Raw genomic sequence first — 18,137 nt, forward strand, 5'->3', positions numbered from 1 at the left:
CATCTCAGGGTCTGACCATGGCCACCAAGGAGTTGCATTAAAATCATCTCCTGCAGATGGAACTGGCTGCTCCCTGCTAGACCCCACATTCTTAGCGCCTTTTTACTTGTCTTCTGGGTCCCTTGAGGACATCTCTCTATATTGCAACACTGGCGGTGCCTGTAGACTCCACCATGCTGTGGAGTAGGATTGATCCTGCTAAGTCTAGTGTAGTCATATCACCATCAGAGGCACAGGGACTTCCAAAGGGCACACATGCAATGGAGGTCAATGGGTCCATGAACAGATGGGCTTCTTTGCTGATCATAAATTACCCTCATGTAATTGAAGAAATGAAACATATTAGGGCAAATATATACTTTGATTGCAAAACAACAGAGAAGCAGCAGCCAATATTGATTTTTATCCTTGATATAATCTTTTTACTCATTTACATGGAAATTCCGATTCCAACACTATAGCATCTTCTTCAAAACAAAACGAAAGGCTTCCAAATTGGTTTCACAAAATAGAAGAGGAACACATGGAATGGAAAAACAAAATTCTTATATGACTGATATCACACAAATTCACCTTCACATGAGAAATTACAATAAATTATCAATATCACAAAACTAAAAATACACATGAGATCAGTACCATTATTAAAACAATATGTACAAGTTTTTCCAAGCTTTCAAAAAAGGAATATGATTTCAAAAATTATATATAAAAAAAGACATATCACTCCTGGGCACGGTGGCACACACCTGTAATCCCAGTACCCAGGAGGCTGAAGCGCGAGGATTGCCAAGCGTTAGATGTTAGCCTGGCCTGCACAATGACTTCAAGGCCAACCTGGGCTACAGCATGAGACATTGTCTCAAAAACACAACTTAAAAATCCTCTCCAAAAAAGAAAAACGAAAAAGAAAAGACAAGACATGATCATTTCCAAGTAAGTCAAATATAATAGGCATCAAGATGGCATGCATGGTACTTTTACCCCCTCGCCTGATCCTTCACTACTTGCAAAGCTGTGTGTAATCGGAAACACAGAACAAACAACGTGAGTTATTTGACATGGAATGGGAACTAAGATAGTGATATGGTTAGGACCACCTGTGGTGCCTGGCATGCACCTTGCCTCTTTACTGGCCTATTTATGATGCCTCGCTGGCCTCTTGCTCCTCTCTCACAGCTTGTGCATACAGATATGTATAGGACTTGGGATCTCTCTTATTAATTTTGGCCAAATGCTCCAGGACTTTCATCTTGCTGGTTTCAACATGGGCCCTTGGACCCCACAGGAACTCATAGCAAGCAGGTTCACTGTCGGGGACCTGGTGATACACTAGATACCCTTCCTGAACCAAATCCTCTTTGATGAATTTCCAGGGCTCCGCAATGACAAAGTGATATTTCTGAGGTAACATTTCCCTAGTTCTTAGGAATTCCTTTATGTCCTCCTCACTGGCACAGTTACCTTTCAAGAAGATGATAGTCAAGGTGACGATTAGGAGGTCAGCTTTGGAAAGGCACTGGCAATCATCACTGAGTATCCCTTGAAAAGTGAGGCCCAAGACAGGCAAAAAGACATATGTGTGGTCAGGTGGATGCATTTCCCTCAAGTTAATGCCAAAATTCATATGCATGCATTCACAGGCTGCCTTCAATATTAGAGGGTATTCCTCATGATCACTATCATCCACATTTTGAAGGATTTCTGCCTGGGTGATTGGCTCTTGCTTTTGATACTTTAGGAGCATTAATGGCAACAATCTAGTTATCTTGTCATCTAGAAACATAAGGTGCAAATACTGAAGGACTAGCACGTCCTGGGAAGTGCGTAGATCCTCTTCATTCTTATTTGAACACTCACTGGTTTGGCTCCTTTGACTGGAGGCCATGGCAGTGGTGGGGAGAAGATTCCCTGAGGATTTGGGGGACAACCTGGTAGCCCAAAGAACTTCCCTTGCTGTACCAGAGAGCTGAGTACTGGAGGAAGAGGAACCCAAGGAAGCAGTGTTTGCTGCTTCCCTCTCTGACAGGTTTGCACTGTACACCTCTTTGGATAAGATGGACTCTCCCTAACTTTCTGTGCTGTTTCCTTTGACCATGAAGAGGTTCCAAAGTTCCTTGGGACACCGAGAGCTTGGTGATAATGATTCAGATGCCTAGAGGAGAAAGGAAGACTGTGAGTGTTCTTACATGACAAGAGCACTGTTGTTAGCTCCCACAAAGGTCCACTGTAGGTTTTCTCTTTGAGTGGTGTTCACAGGGTCCTGTCCTCCAAGACACACTGGAGGACCCAAGAATCTGGGACAGAAAGTCAAACTGCTTCTCAGGTTGCAGATAAATGGCAGAGGACAGAATCAAGGGTAGACTGTAGGACATGTGGGGTCCGTGCACAAAGATTCCTATCTGTCTCTTGGCAGGTAGAGACCTAGGTACATATTCAGGGCACGCAGTTCACCTTCACTTCTGGGCCTCCTGTCCTGTGTGACCTAGGGATGCTGCCTCATACCAAGACCTTCCTGACTGGTTCCTGAAGCTCCTGTAAGAGGGTGAAAGGCCCCTCAAGGTGCAGACTACAAGCACAGTCTTAGTCCTCCAGCCCTCACAGGATAGGGTAGGCTGGAGTCTTTGTTGTCTCCACTGTTTGGGGTGAATGATCCCCACTCTACTCACTAAGGACCCTTCGCACTCCTTGAGCAAGATCTGGGCTCCAGCTTTTTGTTGGCCTGAAGCAAACTCTCACAAAGTGTCTTTTTCCTTAATAGAAAAAAAGGCTACAAGAGGGATACGCATCTGGACATGGCTGCCAAGGGCAACAGTTGTAGGTAGAAAAACCCATTTGGGTCCTTATGCCCTAGGAAAGGGTATTTGCTCCATCTTATCTTGATAAATGGTTAGGTCTGGAACTCTCCCTGCAATGACCTGTATTTACCTTCTTTAAACCACCACCCTATGTCTGTGAGGCACTCAAAGGGAAAGTGAGGTGAAGCTAGTTCATCTGGGTTCCCTGGGTCTGGTGACATGTGACAAAGGGACAGGTTGAAGTTAGGGTTCTGTGTATTCTGTGAAGCAGGGTTTTCTCTGCTTCACCTAGACCCTTGGTAGGCCCTGGATTTCTACTTCTCATGTTGGATTCTAGCTCCCTTGTTTTCAACCTTCACCTCACTGAGAGCAACCATGCAAAACAAAGAGAGCTGACTGAGGCTTGCAGCTCTGCCCAGCCTTCCTGGCATGATCAAGGGCTCAGCGAGTAAATCTGTGGAGCATTCACCATCTGTGTTCTTGGCAGGGTATGCTCAGTCTTGATTAATGCCCTTACCTTGACTCTCGGAAGCTATGGAAAGTGTAGGTTTCCTGACAAGGTGGGGTTCTCTGTGCCAACCTGAAGACCCCACCTCAGATCAGGTTGCTCACATCCTTGAGATTTCAAGGATTTTTAAAGCAGTGAGCAGGCACCCATCTTACAATGCCTACATTAGGACCCCATTTCTGACTGTAATAGCTGTGCCTAACTCTATAATGCAGGGCTCTTGCTATGGTTTAAGTCTGGATTCCTCCTCCCCAAACTCCAATGGGATGATAGGGAGGAAATTTTGAAAGATGATTGAATTACAGAGGCTTAAACTTTACTGTTAGGAGGTGGGGCCTTTCAGCATGAGGAGGGTCACCATGGGTGTGACAGGTCAGATTATATCTTTCTGTTTTCCCTCTTCACTGTCTGCTTTCTGTGGAATTTTCAGTGCTTAGCTTTCCTCTCATCAGGCCATTCTACTCTGTTGTTGTGCCTTTGAGCTGGCTGCATATGGGCTGAAACCTCTATAAATTGGAAGCTCCAATCAAATTTTCCCCATTGAATTGTAGCTGTTGGGAACTGTGACTCAGCAATGAGATTACTTATGCGCTTCTGTAGTTTCTTCATCTTTCCCTGTATATATCTCCTCTTACCTCCCTGATGACACTCCCTTCCTGCTTGAGTTAAAGGTGAGCATCTGCTTAGTACCCTCAAGGGCTGATGCAGTCAATGGGCAGACTCTCCTTGCCTGTTGTTTGTGGATAGTGGGCACTCCAACTCCTAAGGAACTGGTCATATCTTAAGTCTGTCAGCTCCTGGGATACTCCATCTACCAAACATACCTAGATTTCTCCACTGATTTATGATTACCTTGTAGACCAAGGTCCTCAGCTCCCTTCGTGCTCCCAACTGCAACCACTTAACAGAATTTCAAGGGGTCTATAAGCACCCATTGCTCCCCAACTGGAGCTTTATGTTGATAATAGGGCAATCTAGGCTTGGCAGGGTCATTTATTTTTATGCGTATGGGTTACTTAATAGATCTTCCACGCTGGAAAATAGCAGAGTGCTGAGCTATAGCCAGTCAGCCTCTCCAAGATTCAGAATTCACACTCTGCAAAATCTCATTTTCAGGGGAGGGAGGGAGGGGGAGAGGGAGAGGGAGGGAGGGAGGGGGAGAGGGGGAGAGGGAGAGAGGGAGGGAGGGAGGGAGAGAAAGAGAAAGAGAAAGAGAGAGAGAGAGAGAGAGAGAGAGAGAGAGAGAGAGAGAGAGAGAATATGAAAATGAATGAGAATCTTTGGTAGTCCAGAAGGAAATGATAGGAAAAGTAAATACTAGAGAAGTAGAAGAGGCCAATTATAATGCAGACAAGTTAAAACTAAGAAGAGTCTTGACTTATACTTTATTTCTACCTCGTGGGAAAGGAAGTGAATTCATACAATCAAAGCATAACCTGTGGGATTACAGGAGGTCTCACATCAAAAAGGTGATTGTCCAATGTACTGGCAGTGGCTGTGATCCACAGGGACAGTGTTGAGTTGTGCTCCCACAGAGTCTTTACACAAGAAAAAGTGTGCAAGTGAGGCTTGTGCACCATATCCCTGAAGAGTGTATAAGTTTAGGTACCATGCTGGGAAAGGATTGAGTGTTTGAACCTGGACTCAGAACAGCCAGAGGATAGCTTCTCTTTGAGGTTCTCAGTACTACCCTGCTACAGTGACTGGGAGAGTTTCAGGCATCTTCCCTGGACAGGGAAGGGGCTGGAAAATGACACCATGAAGGATTTTAACTCAGCTAGAAAGGCCATAGAGCCCTTTCCATTTGGTCAGAGCCAGGCCCAGACTGAGTTTCTCTGGATTTGAAGGTCATGGCTTTTTAGTTAAACTCTTGCCCTTTCCCCTGCCCTTTCCCTTTCCGATCTGGGGACTGGCTGACTTCCTTATCTACCAGTATGAGTGGACCCCTCTTTACATGGACACATCTACACCTTGAGAAAAGCAGAGGGGCATCTAAGTATATCAAGAATTGCTACGCTCCAAAATTCTGGATCCAGAAAGAAACACCCATTTAAACTCAGATTTTTTTCTCATCTGTTTTTCACACTAATTCATTCTTCTCATCCTTTTTCCTTTTAATCTTTCCTTATTTTATTGTCTGTATCATATCTTTCCTCTTTTTTGTATTGTCTTCAATTTCTCCTCAGTTTTTTTCTGTTACTTTCACCTCATTCTATGAACATCCTTCTAATCCTTCTAATAGGATCTTTTGTCTTGCTTCTCTATCCTCTTTTATCTTATAGTGTGACCTTTCGTGATTTTCTCGTGCATTCTCCTTTTTCCAGGTCATATAACTATAATAGTATAACCATTAAGATATATTATTCTTTGTATAATTAGGTAAGACTATAATACTACTGTTAATTTTTTCTACCACCACTTGAGTTATCACTGTTGAAGTTAGTACACATTAGCTACGTGTCAATATCTGAGTTATCTTAATGTTTATACTAAAATTGTACATTTCTACTCTCTAGTTTATTAAGGTATGTAATTGTTACTATCTGTATTTTAATAACCTCTATATGTTGCACGGTACTGTAGTAGCTGATTTTCTTAATTTTGCCAGGGTAACACAATTGTTACCATTAATGGGTTTTCTGTATTACATTACCAAGATTTCCTTTGTGATATTAATAATACCAGGGTACATTCCCAGATAACTTCTTGTTGGGCCAATTAAACATTATCTTCCCCTCCCAAATCAACAGGAATTGTCAGATCTTAGGGCAGAGGGAAAAGACTGCAGTTAGCGATGATCCAAACAAGTCTCTAATCTAGGAACAACGTCTTTCCATTATAACCACTGTAAACTTCAGCATACAAAAAATAGAAACTTGAGAAAACCAGAGTACAAAATGTCTCCCAAAATTTCTACCTATCTCAAATTCAATCCTAGAGTTTCATAAGGGAAAATGTCATGAACCATGTACCTGAATAACTCAGAAGGGTGAAAAAGGGGTTTAGAAAAAAGGTCAAAGAAGTGCTCAGTGAAATCAAGGAAAACATAAATAAACAGATATTTAAAGTAGGATCCAAATTGGTCAAGGAACTTGCAGAAGACATTAATAAAAAGTCGGTATAGCTAAACAAAACCATTCAAAACATGAATTGTTTATGAAAGAATTACAGTCTATGAAACAATTTCAATCAGAAATTCAAGAGATTAAGTATTACATTGAAATTGTACATAGCAGAAGTGACTACAAAGACAGAAAAATTCCAAATAATCCAATATTAGCTAATTAAACTGAATAATTTTACTTAAATACTATCAACTTAAAAAAGCCCAGGTACCAATGGATTGAGTCTTTAATTCTAACAGAATTTTAGAGGAGTTATAATGACAATATTCCTCATACTCTTAAATGAAATTGAAAAAGAAGCAGTACTCCCAAAATCATTCCTGAAAGCAAGTACTAACATGATTTCTAAAGGAAAAATGGATCCATCCAAAGAGAGTCAATTTCTTCAATGAACGGAGATTCAAAATTCCTCAATAAAATACTGACAAACAGAATGCACTGAATCCAAGTAAATCAAAGGGCACAGGCATGGTTCACCATGTACAAATCCAAAATGTAATACACTGCATAAGCAGAATAAAGGACAACAATACAAATATATCTCAATATATGCAGAAAATATATTTAATAAAATCCATCAATCATTCATGAGAAGTATCCTAACTAAAATAGGTATAGAATAACCTAAACTCAAAACTCAATCTGCCACAACTATCTATGACAAACCAATGGCTAAATTCATATCAAATAGGAGAGAAGCTGAAATCTCTCTCTCTAAAACCAGGCACAAGACAAGGGTGTCTGTTGTCACCATTGTTGTTCAACAAAATTCTCAACATATTGGCTAGAGTTCTCAGGCAAAGAATGAAATTAAAGGTATATGAATAGGGGAGGAAGAATTAAATTATAATTTACAAATGACAAGATCTTCTGCACTGCACATGCAAAAAACTCCACCAAAGCTAGGCATAAGCACCTGCACGGTGAGTGCGAGATTATGAGTTCAATTCCTGGTACTAAAAAACAAAACCAAAACCAAAACCAAAAACCCCACCTATAATTAATAACCAAATTAGATAGTATACTAGGTTACAAAGTCAATGCACAGGGGGCTGGGGATTTAGCTCAGCGGCATAAGCGCCTGCCTTGCAAGCAGGCAGTCATGAGTTCGATCCCTGGTACCCGTAAAAAGGAAAAAGACCAAAAAAAAAAAAAAAAAAAAAAAAAAAAAAAGAAAGAAAGAAAAAAACAAAGTCAATGCACAAAAATAAATAGCATTCCTATAAAACAGGAACAAAATTACTAAGAAATAAATGAAGGATAGTATAACTTTCATAATATCAAGAAGAAAAATCAAGCACTTGGAAAGTAACCTAATAAAGTGAAAGACCTCTACAATCAAAACTACAGTAATGTTCAAGCGGAGATTGAAGAGAATATCATAAAATGAAAAGATATTCCCTGTTCCTGAATAGAGAGAAACAACATAATCAAAATGGTCATACTTCCAAACTTTTATCCAGATTTAACACAATTGCAGTGAAAATATTGATAGCATTTCTCACAGAACTAGGAAAAACAATCTTAAAATTTATAAGGAACCAGAAGAGACTTAGAACAGGAAAAGCAATCCTGGGCAACAATAGTATGCCAAGAGGCATCACAATAACATACTTCAGTTTCATTGCAAAGCTACAGTGATGAAAGCAGCACGGTACTGACAAAATGCAGTCTTGTAGTTCAATGGAACAGAATAGAAGCTAAAGAAACAACAACAAGCAACTCAGCTATGTTATTTTTACAAGGGGTCAAATAATTTCCCTAGAGGTAAGACAACTTTTAGTGACTGGTTTCCCAACCCTGCCAGCATTTATTATTGGTTGATTTCTTAATGGCAGCCATTGTTTCTGGAGTGAGATGATATCTCAGAGTCCTTTTAAATTGCAGCTCGTGAATGACCAATTACGTTGAACATTTTTTCACATATTTATTTGCCATTTGTATTTCATCATCTGAGAATTGTGTTTTCATCTCAGATGCCCATTTTTGGACTGGGTCTTTGAATTTGGGGGGCCTGATTTTTTTCCACTGATAGAAGTGCTTTGTTTGAAGGACCATGGCAAAAATATTTTCCCAATCTGTGGGTCTTCTTTTCACTATGTGAGTGATTTCTTTCAATGTGCAAAAGCTTTTTTAATTAGATGAGATTTCAGTTGTTGATTCTTTGAAGTATTTCATGTGTGGTTTGGCTTTTGTTCATGAAATCTTTTCCTATCCCTAAGTGTAGACTGGTACAAACACTGGAAATCTGTGCAGAGATACCTCAAAATACTACTAGTAGAGTTTCCATTTGATTCAGCTATTCCCCTTCTGTGTATTTTATCAGAAGAACTTAAAGCATCAAACCACAGCGATATATGTGCCCTCATGTAACCTTACTCATAAGTGAAATAAATCAGACTTGCACGTGTAAACACTGTATTCTCTCACTATTGTAAGAAATTGGAAGAGTAAATAAGACCCAAAAGTTATTATAGATATAATAAAAGGGAACGAAATTACTCAAAGGGAAATTACATTGTTTGATCTATTTTGCATGCTTGTATCTAGTAACCTGGGCAACTATTTTGAAGATAACAATATGCAACTTAACAACTATTAAATTTCTATCACCTTGGTTTGAAATCCTATATCACTATTGTTTGCTGTTGTTGTTCTTGTTGTCATTTTGCTTTTTTGTTGTTGTTTATTTTTGCTTCTTGAGTTTTCTATGCTGTATTTTTAAAATAAATTTTAAAAAAATAGTGCTGAGAAACTGGTTATGCAGAAATTAAACTTGGACTCACATCTTTCACCATGTACTAAATTAAAATCAAAAGGCATTAAATATCAAAATATTAAAACAGAAGCACTCTGCTAGATGACAAAATAAGTAACACTCTGTTAGATATAGGCAGAGGGAATTTCTTAATGAACAGAAACTCAGGTGCACACTAAATAATATCAACAACCAAAAAATAAGATCATGTCAAATTTTAAAACATTTGCCCAGCAAAGGAAACAATCCATAAAGAGACAACCTTAAGAATGGGAAAACATTGGCAGGTACTTCTCAGACAATGGATGAATACCTAGAATATATAAATACCTCAAAAATTTAGTACACACAGATTAAAATGTTCAGTAAAGAAATGGTCTTCTGAAATGAATGGCTCTAGGTTGAAGAAGTACAAATGACCAATAAAAAAGTGTTGAACATTGCTGACTCTAAAACAATAACTAATTAAGAGGAAAATAAGACTTCATCTCACTACAGAAAGGAGGGTTATGGCTATCTTCAAAGGAGATATAAAGAATTTAAATAAGAACAGCTCTGAGGCTTGTGAGGACTGGGAGTCTGAGCCCAGAGTCCTGCTGTCATTCAAAAAACCACAGTGAAGTCAGCAGGGACTGGAAAGCTGAACCCAGTGACTTGCCCACACCCAAGAACCATAGGTAAGACTCCTGGGAACTAGACAGCTGTATCTAGCAATGCAATCACATATGGAAACCATCTCTGGGGCCTGTGGGGATTGGAAGTTTGCACCCAATGACTTGCAGTCATGCAGGAAAACACAGCAAGGACCACAGGGTTAGGGAGTGCTTGCCCAGTGATGTGCCCACACCCAGGAACCATCTCTGAGAGCTACAGTGACTGGGAGCCTGAGCCCAGAGATATGTTGTCACCTGGGAACCCACAGTGAAACCTGCAGGGATTGGGAAGCTGTGCATAGTGACCTTCCCACACCCAGGAACCGTAGGTCAGGCTCTTGGGGACAGGAAAGCAACTCTGAGTGACAAGCCCACATCCAGGAAACATTTCTGAGGTCTGTGGGAACTGGGAATCTGCATCTAGTGATATGAAGTCACCTGGAAACCCTCAGTGATGCCAGCAGGAACTGGCAGTCTATCCTAAGTGACCCACCCACAACCAGCAACCATTTCTGAAGCCTGCACAGAGCAGGTGTCTGCATCCAGAGACCCACAGCCATCGGCAACCCTCAGTAAGGCCTGACGCCAAATGAACTGCTGGCACAGGGAGCAACTAGGACTTGCAATCTGGCTGGCTTGGAGGAACACAGAACAAAGCCAAAATCAAAAGCAAAATGCAACCTCAAACTTCCAGCCCAACTAGATCTAGTATAGGAGACATAGACATGTATTACATATGAAATAGCACACCTGAAATTTCTGAAACGATAGCAATGGAATTAAGAAACAACTCCAGGAAGCTATCAAGGTAAATGGATGAGAAATAATCTCTTAGGTAAAAACAGAAACCGCAAAAATATAATGAAAGTATTGATAAGTGTATCCAAAGAAGACATCGATTTAAAAAAAAGGAGCATAGAAAAATGATGAAAACCTTGAATGAACAATACAGAAAACAATTCAAATACATGAATCAAATTCAATGAGATACCCAGGAAATCAAGAATTCCACTGACAGCTGGAAAAACTGCATAAATAATATTGAAGACAGACTTTCAGACCATGAAGACAATATTACAGCTAGTGATCATGAAAGGAAAGATCTCTTAAAAATAACACAGAATCAGTAAATAATAATGCACCAGCTACAAGATGATGCATACAGAAAAAAAGATAAGTCTGATAGGTGTCAATAAAAAAGCAGAGGTAAACACAAATAACATAAAAACACTATCTGCAGAAGTAATAAAAACAGGGTTCAACAGAAAATTTTCGAAACATGGAAAAAAACCTGACATAAGATAAGCGAGGCATATAGACCTTAAATTATCCATATAAAAATAAATCTATACCTCAACATATGATAATCAAGATCACAGAAATTCAGCATAGCTGTGAAAGAAAAAGATCACCTATAAAGGAAAGCCTATCAAAATCATGGCAGAATTCTCAACACAAACTGTCAAGTCAAGATCATAGAGTGAAGTATTTCAAGTACTGAAAAAAAAAAAATCCAGCCCAGATTGATGTGCCTTGCAAAACAATCTGGCAAAATCAATGAAATAAGACACTTCCATGAAAAAGAACAACTGAAGAAATTCATGACCACCAAACCAGCACTACAAAGAGTACTGAAAGACATTCTACCAAGAGATAAAAATGACCATAATTTCAATAACAACAACATAAAAACACAAAGATTCAGGGCAAACAATTAAGCAGAGTGGACTGTTAGCTTTGACAAATACTATGAAAATCAGAACGCAGATTATTGAGAAAGCTAACAATAAAAATTACATTCAACTCAAATATTCTCCTTCCAGGAGTCTTCCTGAGAGAACTGAAGATATCAGGCAGCAATACATTCATAGCTTTGTTTACAGTGGCACAATTATTAATAGCTTAATCTTTTAAGGAGACTATATGCCCACCAATAGATGAATGAATAATGAAAATGTGGTAGTTATGTGCGATAGAATATCACTCTGGCATGAAAAATATGTTTAAGTCATTTGTAGAAAAATGCATGTACACCAAAACATATTGTTATCAAAATCAGACATTAGGCTTAAACATCACATGGTTTCTTATATGAGAAACTAAAACTATAAATAAAGAGGAAAATGAAAGCTAGATAATAGTAAATAGTGGATTGATCTTTAGCATGAGAGGGGAAATCAAGAGATGGAACGAATGGAGAAAGAGGGGTGAGACATAACACAAAAAGGGGAAATCGTAGTTTCCACATGACCAAATACCTAGGAGGAAGGTGATCATTATGTACTCCAAACATGTGAGGGAAAGAGGCTGAGGAGAGAGAAATGGCATGAAAGAAGAATGAACATGTGTCACAATGTCCCCATAATGAATGTAATCATTACACCTTACAAACCAAATAAAAACCTTAAGTGCTCACCTAGCTTCCTCTCCTTGAGTCCCAGCAGATCCTGGACTGCTCCCTTTGCTGACAGGATGTGTCTCCTCCTTTGACGCAGTGAAGATCCTCACAGCAAGGCTACCTCCCTGAGATAAGGGAAATAAAAATGTCATATATCTGGACACCTCTTATGGAGTTTCCTTAAACTGACAATAGTGTCATCCAGAGGCCCTCCATTATCTGGTGCAGGTCTGAGGGATTCACACTTTCTTGCTGCTGACTTGTAAATGCAGGTGGAAAATCCAGTCCACCATCTCCTGATCACAGCGGAGGCGGAAGTACTGGGCAGGCTGTTTCTTCTCTACAGTCCTGCCACCCAAGTCTGCCATCAGGGTCAGGCTTCCTATGTCTTGAGTCTACAGACTTGAGGTCACACTGCTCAAACCAAGGCTCCCTCTTTCCTGGTACGAAGAACCAGGGATAATGGTGTACTGCATTCCCAGGTGCTGATGATGTGTGGGTGGAGGTCACCCTCTGATCTAGCAGTAAGTGTCTCTTCAAAGTCTTTCCCTTGAACCCTGGAAGCAGCCCTACCCATCTGCAAAACTGAATTCTCATCCCTTAGATTCTAGGTGGCAATGCAAGACAGTACTCATACTGAAAGAATTAGCAGGCAGGGTCCAATTTGTCATGTGTCCTTGGCCCCACAGTCCTGCATCATTTTTGTGAGGGACCAGCCCTGGTATCCCCTTTTGACTGTGGCCTTACTTCTTCTTCAAAGTCCCCAAGGTCCCCCAGACCCTCTTGTAAAAGCCAGGAATGTCCTGCCTGCTAAATATACTTGGGGCTTTCGTGGACTCAGAGCAGGCACAGGCTTCTGTTGTGTCTTTCGTCTTCTGGAGTGTAAGGTACCCTCCTCTGTGGCTAAGGCTGGTGCCATTCTCAAGGATTACTCATCTGTAGAAGTAGGTATACCACACAAACAGGCACCATGTCCAGAGATTGCCAGGCCTGATGCTTGTGACATCAATGTCCCTCACGGGGGCTCCTCTGGTGGCATGTCCTCTACTCCTCCCTCTGGATCCCAAACTTTGCTCCTGGCTGTTACTACCTATGTCCCTGTTTACATAAATGTGCCAAAATGACTCTGACTTCCAGGTCTCTTGAATCCAAAGTGTGGAGAGGACTCATTCTGACAAGCCTGCCTCTGAGGAGTCTAGGTGTGACAAGAGCGACAGATCTGGATTGTTCAGAGAAACTTACCTGCCTGAGGACCTCACCTGATGTGGCAACAAGTTCTCTCTGTTCCCTCACACGAAGGACAGACATCAGAAGGAGGCCCTTGCCTCTCATTAACGCCAGAGGCTGAAGTCAGTGGTTGTCACGCACATACCTTCACAGGGCTGACAGAAGGTGCTAAAAGGGATTTGCTCCAGGATACACTTTCTTCCTCAGACTTCACATTGCTCTCTCCCAAAGCCAGGACCCGTATACTGGGCCAGGAGTGGTGTGTTCCTTTGCAGCCAAAGTCTCTGACAGGGAGGAACATCATTATGGGTATGGGGAGTGGAGGTGGAGTGCCCCGACAATGTGTCCCAGGTACCGGGCAGACAGCACAGGCAAGTATGTACTATTTAGGGACATGATACCTGACTTGGGGCTTCCACATTTACCCCACAACTCCTCAACCTGACCTAGCTGAGCCCAGGTGTTCTCTCCCGCTCCCACATGAAGCAGGAACTTAAGAATCAGGTTCTGACTTCAAGAAGAAGTGCCCTAACGCAAAAGGGGGCACTCACCTGAGAATTCTCTATGACAAAGTGCACCGCAGTCAGCAGAGACAGACATGCGGTATTTGAGGACCTTCCACTCATAATGGGGCTTCCTTTCTCTTTCTCAGCTCCTGAATCTAACTCAACCAATCTTGAGTCCTATTTTCTCAGCCCACCTAAATGTAGAACTCGGAACAAGGCTCCACCTCCCAGGGTCCCCTGTGACAGACATAGGCGAGGAGCTCATACCTGAAAGTCTGTGCCTGTGTGGTGTAGAGCCCACGGGAGAGGCAGATCTGAACTAGTTGGAGAAATTCTGTGAGGAGAGGCTTTAACAATTTTCCTATAGCTTCACCTTGACCTAACTAAGCTCAGTTCACCCTGTTCTCTAGACCACAAGCACAACAAGGCTCTGACTCTCTTCTCCCAGTGCTCCAAGATAAAAGGTGCGCTTCTCTCAGAATTTTCACCTGGTGCTGAGCTAACAACTGAGGCAGGTTTATGTTACTATGGTAACTCTCTCTCTCTCTCTCTCAGGTAGGTAAGGCTTTCTCACTTAGCCCTATCTTGACTCCCCTAACCTCAGGCCTTTCGTCCTTCCCATCTGAATCATAGTCCTCAGAAAAAGTCTTTGATTCTCAGCTTCTGAAGAGAAAGAGGCTGCCTTCCTGAGAATCTTGCCTGGGTGGTGCAAGGCAGGCAAAAGAGGCTTTTTGAGAACATTCAGAAATCTCACCCAGGTGAGGATTCCTTAGTACTTCCCACCGGACCTCACTTAGGCCTAACTCATCCCAGGCAATCTCTGCCCTTCTCACTTGAAGCTCAGCAATCACGAGACTCTCATATTGTCTCTGTTCCCAGAGAGGACAAAAGGAGTCTCTGGGAGAATTCTGTACTGCATATGCAGCATGGAATAGGCAACTGATACTTTTCAAGAATATTCTAGGACCTCGTCTTGGGTATCGGGTTTTCACAGCCCTCCCTTAGTCCTCACCTTGAGCGAATGGAAAACAGAGACTTTCCATTCCTCTTTTTCTGCTCTCTGGACCTCAGAACAAGGCTCATAATTCTGCACTAGGGTTTCCCTGAGGCAAAGTCCGGGCCCTCACCTCAAAAATTCTTCTTGTATTGCAAGCTGACAGTACCAGTGAATCTGAATTGTTCCAGTTCCCTCTCTCTGGAGTGAAGCTTCCTCACTCCTGCACAATCCTTCAACGTGACCACTAAGGGAGCCCCACCCACTCCTCCCCCTCTCCTCACCTGAAGAGCACACCTCACAGCAGGATCTCCTGTCACTGACCCAAAGCAGAGCCAGTGAGTGGACTTTACATCCGAGAACACGCACGGGGTCTCTCAGCGCTGACAACAGGAGCAGAAAGAAATTCTTCAGGCCTCTCCCTAGTCCCTAAGGATCAACACATTGGTTCCTGACAGAGACTATATACCCTAATCCTTGATGGATACCATTCTGTTTCCCACTGTCCAAAACACTATCTCCCTGTGTCCTTGGAAGCTGAAGCTCATTCTAACAAATCGATCTCTATAATGGTAAAGGCTGACGAAACAGGAAGAACAGGAACAGGAAGACACTTTCTCTGGATTAGGATGTATCTCCTCCCCCTACATCCCATCACCCTTACCCTGAGCCTCCGCCCACTCTACTCCTCACTTGAAGCCAGAACCTCCTAAGCAGCCCTCCTGTCGCTCTAACACAATCAGCCCCAGTCAGTGGACTCCGCATCCAGCAACGTGCCTGGGGTGTGACGCGCCAAGAGTGGAAGGGGAGTCTCCCTAAGTGCTCACAACCTCTCTAGAGACAAAGTCCCAATATCTGTCCTCTGTGGACTGAGGATGCTTCCCTCATTCCAAGAAGCTGACTCCCAGTCTCCCCTGAATGGCAATGTGGTCTCAGCTGAAAAGTGTTCCTTGTAGTTCTGGAATGACAAAACAGGAATATCTGGTTTGCTTGCTGACCCTCTGCCTGGGATGGGCCTTACACAATGCCCTTTTAACTCTCACCTCGACCCCTGAAAAAGCTGGGGACTTGTCTGAACAAATGCTATTTCTCCAGGCTCTGATCAGACATCTAATGGTGATTCGTTTTCCCAGACCATTGGTGGAACTGCTCTCCAAAACACTCTACCCTGAAACATCTGAGGTGGCTTGACCTTTGAGTACAGTTTTATTTCCTGCAGTGGAATTGTCTTCTCTGTTTATTTGCCTGTTTGGACATTTACTGACTTTGATGAATAAAGGCGATGAGTGCCCATTAGGATTTCACCTGTAATGCACAATCTATGTCATGAAAATATTTTATTACAGAAAGCCTGAAACATACAGCAGAGATACTATTCTTAACTCTCCACACCTGAAGCACAGCAGCACCAACGTAAACCACATGGCAAGTCTCATTTCATTTTGTCTGCCCAACTTTGTACATCATAGCTACTGGAAGAGTGTAGAAAACAAGTAATTCCATTATTTCATCTTACAAAATTTCAATATACATTTGTGAATAATAAGGGCAATTTAAGTAAATGCAATAGTTATCTTCTCTGAATTCATATCCAATTGTGGTACATATGCCATAATTCTTGTTATGCCTATTAAATCATTTTTAATCTACAGATTTCCTCTTCCTCCTCTCTTTTCTTTTGTAATTTGTTTAGTTGTTGGAAAAGGCAAGCCTCTATTCTATTCCATTTTCCATGCTCTCGATTTTGCTGAACACCACACAATGGTCTGCTTTAAGATATTCTTCATTGGCTAGTTTCTAGGACCAAATGGTGTTACAGGTTCATCTTGTATTATGACCTTCTCCAGCTCTAAGTTCATCCATTTCTCCAAGGAAGTTTGGTTCCTTCTATGGAGAATGGTTTTACAAATCAGTATCTGGGTGCTATGGATGCTCAGTCATACTGGGGAATTGTCAGCTATTAGCTTTTTCTGCTGAGTACACAAAGAATATACTGTGTATATACAGCATGTTTTATAAATTATTTACAGACATACATAAACTCATGTTTCAGTATTAAATTGAATGTGACTTTATCCTGATGCCTCCAACTGTAAGCTATGTCCACAAGGATCATTTGACCATCTCCTCTGGACAATCTATAGCTCCCCCTTCAGTCAGAAAGAATCCTGGATACTGCCCATCACACACCCTCTATTTAATTAATGGTTCAGTTCCAGTATATTGGAATTGGAGATACAGATGTGTTGAACCTACCTTTATACACCACAGGGAACATCTATATCAACAGGAGCACAGTTTTTATTTGAAGCTTCCCTGACCTTTAGTCTCGCTGACTTCTCTCATTTCCAACAGTGATTTCCTCCTACCTATTACACTGACATTGTAGATTCAGCTGTAATACATCTAGGATTTTTCTCTATCGTTTCATTCTATGCTGGGATTGACCACTTTTTAAAGTTACCTGATGTAACTTGTTCTAGGCCTGGAGGGGGTGATGTTCAGTCCTCCTCAAATAGGATAGGGTCTTGGTGTTTAGCTATGGATGTTAGTCACAGAGGGCCCTCTAAGTCCTGTTCCATGCTCACCTCCCTGCACCTCACCCCTTTTCCAAGCTCTAGGAGGGAGAAACTCCAGGAGAACATGCCGAATGCCCAGGGAACTGCCTGCACTTTCCCTGACCCCAGTGTGCAAGGTTTGTGTTTGCTGGAAGTTCAGGAGCACAATTCCACAATCTCTTTGCCATAACTTGGAATTATAGGGCAGCCCTATACACAATGATTTTAACACCATTATTGATTACACTGTGGCTTGTGACAGTATAAACTTACCTCGTTGTCAACTTCAGTGGGTTTTCTCAAATGTGTAATCACCAAGGAACCACGGTGACAGTATTTACTGTACAGGATAGATTCCCTGCCCAACAGTACCTTACCTCCATGTATCACACCTTTCTTCATTTTACTTTCCATGAACCACTTTCAGAGAGTGATCTTTTATTACCCCTTTCATTTTACCTTTTCCAGAATGACAAACCTGCAATCATACACTATATCACGTTTCACAGTGATTTTGGTTATTTTAAGCTTCTCTTACCTTGCTTGGTCTAATCAAAGGTGTGTGTAATTCATTAATCTTTTAAAAATACATCCCTGGCTTTTTAGCTCAGC

General features: G+C 41.6%; 1 protein-coding gene across 3 annotated transcripts; it reads right to left on the minus strand.

The window, feature by feature from the left end:
* Positions 1 to 221: 221 nt before the first annotated feature.
* LOC100714454 (melanoma-associated antigen 10-like) lies at positions 222 to 15,606 on the minus strand. 3 transcript variants are annotated; one of them, XM_063246508.1, is made up of 4 exons: positions 15,252 to 15,606; positions 13,613 to 13,751; positions 12,259 to 12,365; positions 222 to 2,155 (listed from the first exon to the last, which is right to left on the minus strand). In XM_063246508.1, exon 4 carries the CDS (start codon positions 1,886 to 1,888, stop codon positions 1,142 to 1,144), a length of 747 nt encoding a protein of 248 aa, XP_063102578.1. In that variant the 5' UTR covers positions 1,889 to 2,155; positions 12,259 to 12,365; positions 13,613 to 13,751; positions 15,252 to 15,606; the 3' UTR covers positions 222 to 1,141. The 3 variants fall into 3 exon arrangements, with proteins under 3 accessions (XP_063102578.1, XP_063102577.1, XP_063102579.1); XM_063246507.1 differs by lacking the exon at positions 15,252 to 15,606 and adding an exon at positions 14,241 to 14,473; XM_063246509.1 differs by lacking the exon at positions 15,252 to 15,606 and having other exon boundaries at positions 13,483 to 13,619.
* Between the last annotated feature and the right edge of the window lie 2,531 nt (positions 15,607 to 18,137).

This window comes from Cavia porcellus, unplaced genomic scaffold (assembly GCF_034190915.1).
Source record: "Cavia porcellus strain 051 isolate PalLab524CR breed Dunkin Hartley unplaced genomic scaffold, mCavPor4.1 scaffold_3, whole genome shotgun sequence".
In the NCBI taxonomy this organism is placed as follows: domain Eukaryota; kingdom Metazoa; phylum Chordata; class Mammalia; order Rodentia; family Caviidae; genus Cavia; species Cavia porcellus.

Bases quoted from the DNA above. Each gene is read 5' to 3' on its own strand.
- LOC100714454 (XM_063246508.1), bottom strand. From the start codon at position 1,888: ATGGCCTCCAGTCAAAGGAGCCAAACCAGTGAGTGTTCAAATAAGAAT.